This window comes from Oxyura jamaicensis, chromosome 4 (assembly GCF_011077185.1).
Source record: "Oxyura jamaicensis isolate SHBP4307 breed ruddy duck chromosome 4, BPBGC_Ojam_1.0, whole genome shotgun sequence".
NCBI classification, from domain to species: Eukaryota; Metazoa; Chordata; class Aves; order Anseriformes; family Anatidae; genus Oxyura; species Oxyura jamaicensis.
In genome coordinates this window covers 41194028-41204559 of record NC_048896.1, presented here as the reverse complement: position 1 = coordinate 41204559, position 10532 = coordinate 41194028, and the positions used below count along the sequence as shown (strand labels likewise).

The 10532-nt window shown below is 39.2% G+C and overlaps 1 protein-coding gene across 1 annotated transcript in view; it reads right to left on the bottom strand.

The window, feature by feature from the left end:
* PRSS12 (serine protease 12) overlaps nucleotides 1–3218 on the bottom strand; it is a 41601-nt gene extending 38383 nt beyond the window's left edge. Inside the window, exons 1-2 of the mRNA XM_035324343.1 lie at nucleotides 3190–3218; nucleotides 1049–1089 (exon numbers count right to left, since the gene is read on the bottom strand). Coding sequence (XP_035180234.1) covers nucleotides 1049–1089; nucleotides 3190–3218 — 70 coding nt within the window. The remainder of the gene's footprint in view (nucleotides 1–1048; nucleotides 1090–3189) is intronic.
* Nucleotides 3219–10532: the final 7314 nt, after the last annotated feature.

Sequence of the window (10532 nt, the reverse complement as noted above, 5' to 3'; positions counted from 1 at the left end):
GCGGCGGGGCCGGGAGGCCGCCGGAGACCGGCTCCGGCCCGCGGGCGCCGGGCAGCGCCCCCAGCACCAGCGCCAGCAGGAGAACGCCTAATGCCATGGTGCCGGTACCGCCGGCTTGGGCCCATCGCCCCCTCGCACCGCCGCCGGGATGCGAAGGGGGGAGGCGGGGCCGCGGCGTCCCGCTAATCCCCCTCCCTCCCGCCTCCCCGCCGCTCCCCCTCAGCACGGCCTCGGGGTCGCTTCTAGCCCCCATGCCGCACCCCAGCCCTTTTGGCACCCTGGTGTGTTGGAGGGTTCGTAAGGAGACGAGGGGGAGCGGGCAGAGCCCGGCCCGGCTGTTAGGGGGGAGACATGCACTTAGTGGGGCCGCATGTAGGGCTGCGGGCACAGCGACGGAGAGAGCCATCAAACAAAGGGGCTGCGAACAAACGCCGCCGGGAGCAACGTCTTCGAGGAGTCAGCTTTATCCCGTGTGCTCTGAATAGCAAACAATCTGCTTTCCGCCAGCCGCCGCGGAGTTTTGCGTGAGCTGATCATCTCTGATTTCTCCCTCCTACCGGCACGGCCATCACTTAGTTTAATCTCTGTCTTGTATCGTCCAGCTAAACAATACCATACTGGTTGGGCTGTTTGTTATCCTTTATTTACCACCGTTTCTACTCTCTGCTGTTCATTTTTTTTGCTAAGTGTGACTGCCTGATAGAGCACACACCCCTTATTTGCCAATTTGTCTGTCCTGTGAGTTTTCACATTCACCTCCGCAGAGGATCTTTATCCTCTCCAAATGTTTTTGGCTGAGAAGTGCTCACCTGGCGTCTGGGTGAGCTTATCAGTAGTTGCACAACCTTGCCTTCTGGCAAGGGTCTAAGAGCGTGCTTCCTGCTTTCCATGCAGGACCCCATGTAACACCGTTAAACAGTGGTCTCCCTTCAGCAGCCTTCAAACTGCTCAAAAGGGGCTGGAGGCTGGTTTGCCGATTTAAGCTTTTGCTTATAAGGACAAAGCTCCAGTGCTAAGGAAAAGCAGATACTACAGCATTTGGTATCACCTGTATTCGTTTGAGTTGTGCTGATCTGTGATTGAAGTATTCTTGTGACAATACAATTGGTACTTTAATCCCTCACGAAGTTAAAGAGCACTCTCCTAGGGTTTCTACAGCAACATGATAACTATGCTGTTACATGTGTCCATTGCATTTCTGTGTGGGTTTAAGCACACAGGTTGGTCTTGCTTTCTGAGTTTTCTTTTGAGGCACATGTGTATGCATTAGTTTACAAACTGTCATGACTGGGATGAGCATAATTTGGTCTCAAAAAAATGGAGTATGTACAAGATACTAGCCTGAAACCAACTCATTATGGCCATTCTTTATTTGTCTGCAAATTTGTTGCTGTCATGGCAAGTTGGTTGCTTTCATCCTTTGGAAGGACGGGTTAAAAGCATGTTCAGCCTAGCTGCTTAAGGCTACCTTCACTAACTAGTAAACACTTTTTGGCATTACAATAACAGCAAAATTTTCCCTGACCTAAGCTCTTCCCTGTTCCCCCCCCCCCCCCCCCCCCCACAGCCTGGAAGAGGCATGGTTCTGCAGATCAGCATGGGAGCAAGAGAGCAGATGAGTGTGATGAATCTTGTAAAACCCTTCAGGCAAAGCTTTGAGTCTGGTACTTATTTATGTATTCTGATTTCATTTGTCTCCTCTAGGTGTGTGGGCCTGCAGGAATCTCACATGCAGGGAACTTTCTTTGCCTGTGTAGGGTAGGGGAGTTTGTATTTTAGGTTACAAAATGGTACTTAAGTGGGGGGCATGGAGGGATAGGAAGAGAAGAGGTTACACAGGTGAGAAGGTTAGGAAGCAACATCTTGAAGAAAAGAGTACTTATCATTATGACCCCTTTCCCAAGATGCGGTTCAGGTTAAATCAAATAATCCACGTGCACAGGTTCAGACTTGAAGATTTTGATTTTTATCATGATTTTTGTTTTTGATGTAATCATATAAGGGGAATGAGCATTAATTTGTTTTAATAACTGTGAATTGGCTTCCAGCCAATTGGGAGATTGCTAATGCTACAGGAAATACTACTTTTGTTAGAATTTACATATTAGGGACTTAGTCTGGTTTCCATTTAAGACACTAAGTAGACAAGGCCCTTTTCAAAAAATTCCAGAACTAATGGAGTCTGGTTTTCTCAGGTTGTATGGTCTGTGCTTTGCAGCTTCTGTCTTGGCTTGACCATTGATGAGGGTCTCCCCCATTTGGTTTCTCACGTGTCTGACCTGTGCACACGTGCATGTTGCAGTCCTTTCTGCAACTTACAGGTGCCATATATAACATCACTCTCATCTGCTCGACTGCCTACTGTTATTACACTTGTAAGAAGCTCATTATCTCTGCGACTTCTGCCTCTGTCACATTTCTCACAATCAGTCAAAAGTTAGTGGGAAAAGAGAAAGCAGCAAAAGCAGCAGTTACTTGGACAGACAGTGTGATTTGCAGATCCTTGATTCTTTTGGACATCACACTGAAAATAACAGTAAGAATTACAAGTGTGCTTAAAAAGAAGCTGCGTTATGCTTTAAGGGTAGACTTTACATTCATGTATTTATGAAGAAGAAATAATGGCTTATTATTCTGATATAGCTAGGATTTTTTTAAAAAGATGCCGATACGAGATGTTCTTGATGCTTTTTGTTGTCTTTAAAGGTTTTTGTTGTTCTTTACAAAACTGATAAAAACTCATTCACAAATTGAGTTAGAAATTAAAAGAAAAAGTTACGTTTGCTCAATTAGAAAAATAAGCAAGTAAACCTCAAACGGTCTCAATGTATCTGGGAATTCAGTACAGTTTTGATCCTGAAATTACAGTATCAAACTTTTCAGTAAAAAAAAAATGACACAAAATGTTGAGAAAATAATACATTTTTTTGAAACTGTGCTAGTTCTCTGCCCTTAGCAACATTGTGAGATTTAAAGTTAGTAATCTGTATTTAACAAGGCCCACATTTTTATATGGAAAGAAAGGCTTGTTGGTCGTTTTACATTGGTAGAGAAAATAATCCATGAAAATGACATGACAGTGGATGAACTGGCTCCATCTGAAACCTACAGCAATTGTGCTCTTTACAAAACATTTCCAACATTTAAGCTTAGTATTTGGATTGCAGCTCCTATGCATGGAGGTAGTACTTATTGACAGCAGTCCCATGGAAGCCCATCGAACAATGATTATGACCAAAAGCTAACATATCTGTGCTACATACATAAAAACTTCCATGAGAGTGATTGTAGGAAATCATGTACTAGAATAGGTCTTAATTTGTGTGCAATGCCACAGGGTTGGCTGCTTTTTACTCTCCTGGTATTTGACAGACCAAATACCAAACTGTTGATAAAACAAGGAATTCATAGGTATGATCTGTATAATCTAACTACTTAAAAAAAAAAAAAAAAGGCACCAAACACCTGCTGTATTTCCATGCATAGGTTCAATAGCAAAATTCACTGATTAGCCTCTTCCTGTGTGCAGTAAAGCTACTTACCTTTATCTTAGAGTGGCTCATACTGTGTGCTTTCAGCACAGATTTTAGAAGAGCTGAGCATTTCCAGCTGTTGGTGGAATTCAGTTAAAATACTGCTGACAAATTAAGTCCTGAGTCAGATCTATTTTACTGCCATGGATGCCCCTAAGCCATGGTATTCCCTCCTGTAGTCCCTCTTGAGCAGGTTAGTCGAAGAGCAATGTAGATGTGAAAGATCAGAGGGAGGGCTGACCTAAGGCAGTGCAGAGGAAAATTCAGTCCCTATATAGGAGAAGTTCTCTCAGGAAATAATTACAAGTACAAAGCAGAGAATGTAGATAAACAGCCAGGCATAACACATACTGACATGATTTTCAGAATATCAGCCTAGTAATTTCTTGCTATCGTTTCTTCTCACTTTCAAGAGTGCTGGGGCCAATAGGTCATCCACTGGAATCAATGGAAAAAATTATGCACATGACCTAGTGGGCATTGAGTGAGATCAAACAGCAGCAGACAGGCTCTGAAGTCAGGCTTAGGAGAAGAAGCAAGGCTTCACATAAAGGAGATTTCCATGTTGAAAGTGGGCCACAGAATGGGTGCTGTAATGAGTCAATATTTTTAGGGTATAAATCAGCGCTCATATAGAATATTTTTATTCAGTAATCTCATTCTTTTTAACAAACACAGGCAGCAGAAATTTGAAGTCCTGCCAAGTGTGCATCATAAGTAATTTGGGTTCATGCTTATATGGAAGAGAATAGCCCTTTTGTCTGTAATTGTATATAAGGTCCATAGGGTGACCCTGCGTTAGAGAGGATGTAACTGAACAGCCTGTAATTGATGAGGTTTCCATTACCACATAATGCAGTGCACACAGGAATGAGATCACAGAAAAACCTTCTTTAAAGTGTTAAGTATTTTCTTGTACAACAGGATAAATTCATATTATAACGTAGTAAGTACCTCAATTTCCTGGAACAATTCAATACCTAGGTATATATATACATGCCTGAAACTGGATTATTCAGACATCCATGAAGTACATTTATGAAAAGTAAATTGAATCTTACAAAAGCAATGAACACTTTTTGTTTAATCCAGTGAGTGAACAAAATACTGAGATAACTGAGATAATTTTGATACATCCAACATAACTGGATGTAATTTTAAAAGTATCATAGTTTTCCACAGGACAAAAATGGTTATTTGGGTAGCAGTAAGAATATAGAGATACTTGTTTAAATTAAAATAAAAATAAAAATACTGCAGTCAGTAGAGTAGAGGCTCTGATTCTACAGATAAGTAACCTCATTCTTAGTAAGTTAACATCTGCATACTGTAATGTGTCCATGTGTAAAGTAGGCTACACGAGTCTGATGTGTAAAACTTTGGATGGCTGAAGAAATAATTTGTCCATGCTGTTGCTCCTGTTTCAGTCACACAGAGGAGCATGCAAGAAGTTCAACATACAGTCTTGTTTGGGCAGTTGCAGTGTGATGGTGTTAGCAGCAGGAGCAAGCCCCAGGCACAGCTTTGTGTTCCTCTCCCCACCAGGCCATTTGGCAGATCCCAGGTGTGATGTGCCATGGAGACTGCAACTGAGCAGGGAGCGAGACTCAAGTGCAAGATTCGGCGTGCACCAGCACAGCTGTATGAATGCTGCAGAGGTGCTGCTTTATTTTCTGGTGCTTAGAGGTCAGTATGGCATCGCGTGCTGCAGGCTGTTAACTAGGCGAAAGGGGAGTTTGTGAGGCCGTTCTATAAATAAGCACAAGTAAAGAGGAAAGGATATGCTAATAGAGCATTTGGAATAGAAAATGGCATTTGTTAAAAGTCTTAAGGATTTGCTAAAAAATTGAACTTTAGATGGAACTTTAGTTTCTAATATGACTACCTTGGATACATATGATTTTGGGCACTTGATTCAGTCAGTCTGTCCTTTAAGGAAGCTCTGTGATACATTCTGTGCTCATGCTGGAGAAACAACACGCTTCAAAAGAAAAAAGGATCAATAGGCAGGCTGCACCCTTGTTAAAATATTTAAATTTTGTTGAAATGTTTAACATTTTGGCTTAGATCTAAGAGAGATAAGGTGAGAAAAAAGAGTTTTTTGTTTGTTTATTTTCATGCCTTCATCATCATACAACATGCATTCTTTTTTTCATGTAGAAAGTGGCCTATATGTTAGTCAACATTAGGTCAGCCTGCCATGGAACTGGGTGAAGCCTTATGTATTCAAAACATCCCCTGTCAGTGAAGACAACTGTTTCACAGAGCTGAGATATATGACCTTCTACAATTTCCTCTGACATTCATGCTGTAGAAGGTTCCCTGGTGTAAACAATCATTTATAAATGGAGTTTCTTAAATAAGTTCTTCTCTCATTAGTAATCCAGGTAGTCCTATCACAATTATTTATGTCTGGAATGGTAGCATGTATCTCCTCTTTGTTTGGAATGAAAACATTTCCTAGTAATATATCTCAGAATATTGCACTTAATTGTTGTGCAATGAAAGTGCCTATGAAATGAAAGTCACATAGCACAGAAAGAGAAGTCAACCAGGGTTGGATTGTGCTTTCATCTCTAACCTAACCCTAGTGTCAGCTTCCCACTAGCAGCAATGGAATGAGGCATTTCTCATTTTTCCTGCAAGGATTTCTCTGTTCTGCATGAAATCCCACAGCAATGTGTGTATAATGTATAAATACATCTTTTTTTCCATAATTTCAGAGGGACACAAAAATAACTTATGTGCTGAGCTAGAGTTAGATATACGAAGCAACCCTTCAAGTATTTGATTTTTCTTAATTAACTTAAGATTCTGTTACTGGGAATGAGAGAGGATAAAGTGAGTCAGAGCTTTATTTTTACAGTTAGGCATAAATGTGCATAATGCAAGCATAATACATCCGTAATGCAAGCATGTATCTTTAATAATCACTAATACACAATTAAAACAGAACTAGCTTATTAAAACATATGAAATTATCTTGAAAAGCTGCCAGTACTTCAGATTACCGTAAGCCTTACCATGAGGGCATTTGGTCTACAAATTGAAATACAAAGCAAGATGTTCCTTTTTCCATTAATCCCCTCCTCTGTATGTATGCAGCTATAATCTGGTCCATGTGGTTTATTTATTTAACAGAAAAACATTTTGGGAGGTACGCATTTTTAAAATAAAAATCTGGTTTATTATCCGTAATTTTTATATATGTTTCTTCAATGTGATCTTAACAGATGTGACTTTTAAGACTCTGCAAAATGTCCTATGTTACACATCCTGGTGTGTTACGAAATCGTGCTAGACTAGATACACAGGTTTTATTAACTAGAAATACTAAGTTTACTAATTGTAAGTTCCTGAAACATCTTGTTTTTATTATTATTCTTGTCCTGTTTTGGAAACAGGTCTGCGTTTTGCTATTGGTTTCAACAGAATCTTTGTTTGGCCATCAGATATCAGACAAGTAACTCCTGTTTGGAACTGTAGGAGATGGACTTGCAACTCAGATCATGAGTAGTTCATGTTTGCACCTTCTTTTTTCTGTACACGTAGATTTTTCTTCCTTCCAAATTTCCTAGAACCCAAGATAAGTAAAAAGCAGCAGATTATGTTACTTCTGTAGGATTTAACTACAAGCCATCTTCTGGAGTAACAGTGTCATTAATCAGATTCCTTTATTGCCCTCTGTCTGTACCTCTGGTACTTCTAAGGCTGTGGTTGCACATCTGCTGGAAAAAAAAAAAAAAAAAAAAAAAAAAGGGCACCACAAAAAAAAAGGGGGCGGGGAGGGGAAAAACAAAAACAACAACAACAACAAAAACAAAACAAAACAAAAAAAATATTTTTTGCCAGATCTTTTTCCCAATCTGGTTCATTGCACAGCCACACAAAAACCAGAATGGGTAGAGAGCTGTCATGAATGTGGAAATAAGGGGCTGTTAGTGTGCTGTAAACTTAAATAATAAAGTATGAATATGCAGATAATGAAAAATGCAGGATTCATAGAAGCAATTAATTGATGGTGCTGTAAAATCTCTGAAAAATACATAAGCAAATGGGAGACTAGGAAAAAAAGATAAATAATAAGTTCAGAAATATGTTTGTATATAACCTGTATATTTTAACTATATCATGCTGATGTAAACTACTCCAGCCTAATTAGCTATGGGGATATGCAGGAAAACATTAAATAATACTAAAAACAAATGGAAAATGGAAAAGTACTGAGTGTATGATGTAATAGATAAGAATGGAATACAACGACTTCAGACATGAGATTTTCAGTATACAAAGATTATACTGTAATGTTCTGTAAATAGCATCATCTACTCACCTTTATTGTAATTTAGGAACATCAAAACATCTCTGAGACAAAGTAAGGGTAGTATAATCACATAAAATATGCACCAGTACTTTATTTAAACATAAACATGTATAGGATTGTTTTGTAAGTATTATAGGACACATTTCTGTCTGTAAGATAAAACTGGTAGTATAATTTTCATATCTTGTTTGAGAAACAAAGGGAAAGAGGAAAAATGATACATAATATTTTCTCATCTCAGTGCTGATAGATAAGTCTGTAAGTTCATACTGACATGTATAGAAGGAAGTTTCTTTGTTATATTAAAGCATAACACACTTTTTCACACTTCTTTAACACTTTATTATAATAAAGCCAGCAGATGTTATGTAATTAGATTTATACTGCCTTTGAGAGGAGTGGATCAAATTCTGCTCAGTGTTAGAACATGTAACATTGAAGTTCTGGCATTTACTGGAGATTTTGCAGCACTGGAGTCCTGCCACACTCACTGAGGGCTAATTTTTGGGCAGTTTTAAAATGAGAAGGAGGAAATATGTATCTAGGTGTAATGCATCATCCATGTGTTTGCAACATAAACCTGCATTCCCTGCACTCTTCACATTCAATTTTTTGAGGCATATACATTTGAGGCAGACATTTTAGTTAAAAAGCCAGTTGTATCTTAACACACTCTCTGAAGGTGTTGGGAAGCCAGTAATGTATGACCTCTCCAAGCAAATCAGGTTTTGGGGGATCAGGGGACTGATTTGGCTAAAATTCTTGCTAATTTAAAAGGAGGATTGTGATTAGTTTCATGATTCGTTGAATCTGTGTAAAGACTGTGTTAATCTATTTGTTAAAATATGGATGTAACTGTTGGCAAGCTGTGGGGATGACTATAGTGTGCAAGGTAGAAACTTTGAAATTGCATATGCTTAGCACCTAAATCCTTACAGTGACGGGTACCAAGGCAGACATCATTATAGCTCCAGAAGAAAGAAAAAAAAATAAACACAACAATATGCTACAGTGAGGAAGATGAGTTCAGGTCATATTTTGCCAACCTTATTCACATTTAATAGTATTTTATGGCCTATTCTCTGTGAATAGTCCCAGTGACTTCAGTGGAACTCTTAATGGCAGAAGGGGCTGTGGGAGCTGTGATGGTGCAATACAACTGTCTTGTGGCCTCATGAGTGCTGAAATGCCCCAAATGCCCAGGTTACATGGGAATTATGGAGCAAATTCACAGTTCTGAGGTCCATGGCTGTATGTGGTTTACCTAGACAAGTGGGTACTTACTTTCTGCAGCTTGCTACTTAGTTTCTGCAGCTTGCTTTCTCAGCTTTCTCACTTCCCAGTCCCCTCCCCCCATCCCCCAACTAAATCTTACATTTTGGTGTAGAAATAAACACAAAAGAAAGAAAGAATGAAGGAGTTTATTTCTGTCATACTAGAAGCTTACCAAAAAAAAAAAAAAAAAAAAAAAAAAAAAGCTATTGCACTAGCAGAAGCATTTTACAAATGTCAGCACATACAGCTTTGGTGGTACAGTGGTAAGACTACAAATAGTTAACATTTAAAGTTCAGTCAGTGGAAGTTCATATAATAGAACAGCTCAGGTTGGAAGGGGTCTTAAAGCCCATCCAGTTCCACCCCCCCTGCCACAGGCAGGGACACCACCCACTAGGTCAGGTTGCCCAGGGCCTTGTCCAGCCCAGCCTTGAACACCTCCAGGGATGGGGCATCCACAGCTTCTCTGGGCAACCTGTGCCAGTGCTACACCACCCTCACAGTGAGGAATTTCGTTCAAGTTGTTAGATGGAAACTCCATGCACTCCTGTGCAGAGAAGGAACAATATCTGTTCCACTGAGCTTCTTTCAGAGTAGCTGATTTTTCATTTTAACTGTAGTGCTAAAAATGAAACAGGGAGGTGTTTCTTTTAACTAAAAAATAAAATTAGTAATTTTAAGTGAAACAATTTCATCTTCAAAGTAGAATCAAGTAAATAAAAAAACTTTATTAATAATCTGAAATTAATTTCTAAGTAGGACATCTTGAATTAAAAATATATTCTATGTTTTTCTTAATTTGAAGATTTTAGGAAAAAAATGTTGATTGGAGAAACTTTAAAAAGTGAGGATCATTTTAACTCCCAACAATCTAGTAAATTCAGTGCAAGTTCTTAAAATGTTCTCTTGACTCAGCCACATTTTTCATCAAAATAAAATTCAGATCAAAAAGCTTCCCCAGCTCTACTCTAATGCTGCAGCCCTTCTGGCAATGCTGAACACAGCTTGAGGAAAACAGAACAATGTTTTGCTCTGAACTTTAAAAAAAGTAAATGAGTTTATTCTGTCTATTTTTAAATATTTCTCTATAAGCTACTTATTCTTGCTGACAAAGTAAGATGAGATATGACACCATGCAAAAGAAAAGAAATGAAATTATCTCTTTCAAAATTCCTTCCTATAGCCTCTTCCAGGTTTCTAAGGAGGCTGTGACAAGCTGGTCCCATGGTACCTGCTCTCATGCTGTGAGCGACATGCAACAAACACCAAGACTTCATGTTGATTACAAAGGCCATATACAATGCTGGACTGAATGGCAATGAAATTTGATCTAGATGAAGTGTGAAATCACAGTACATGTCTGTCAAAATATCCAAACAGCATGGTATGGTGTTTATGAA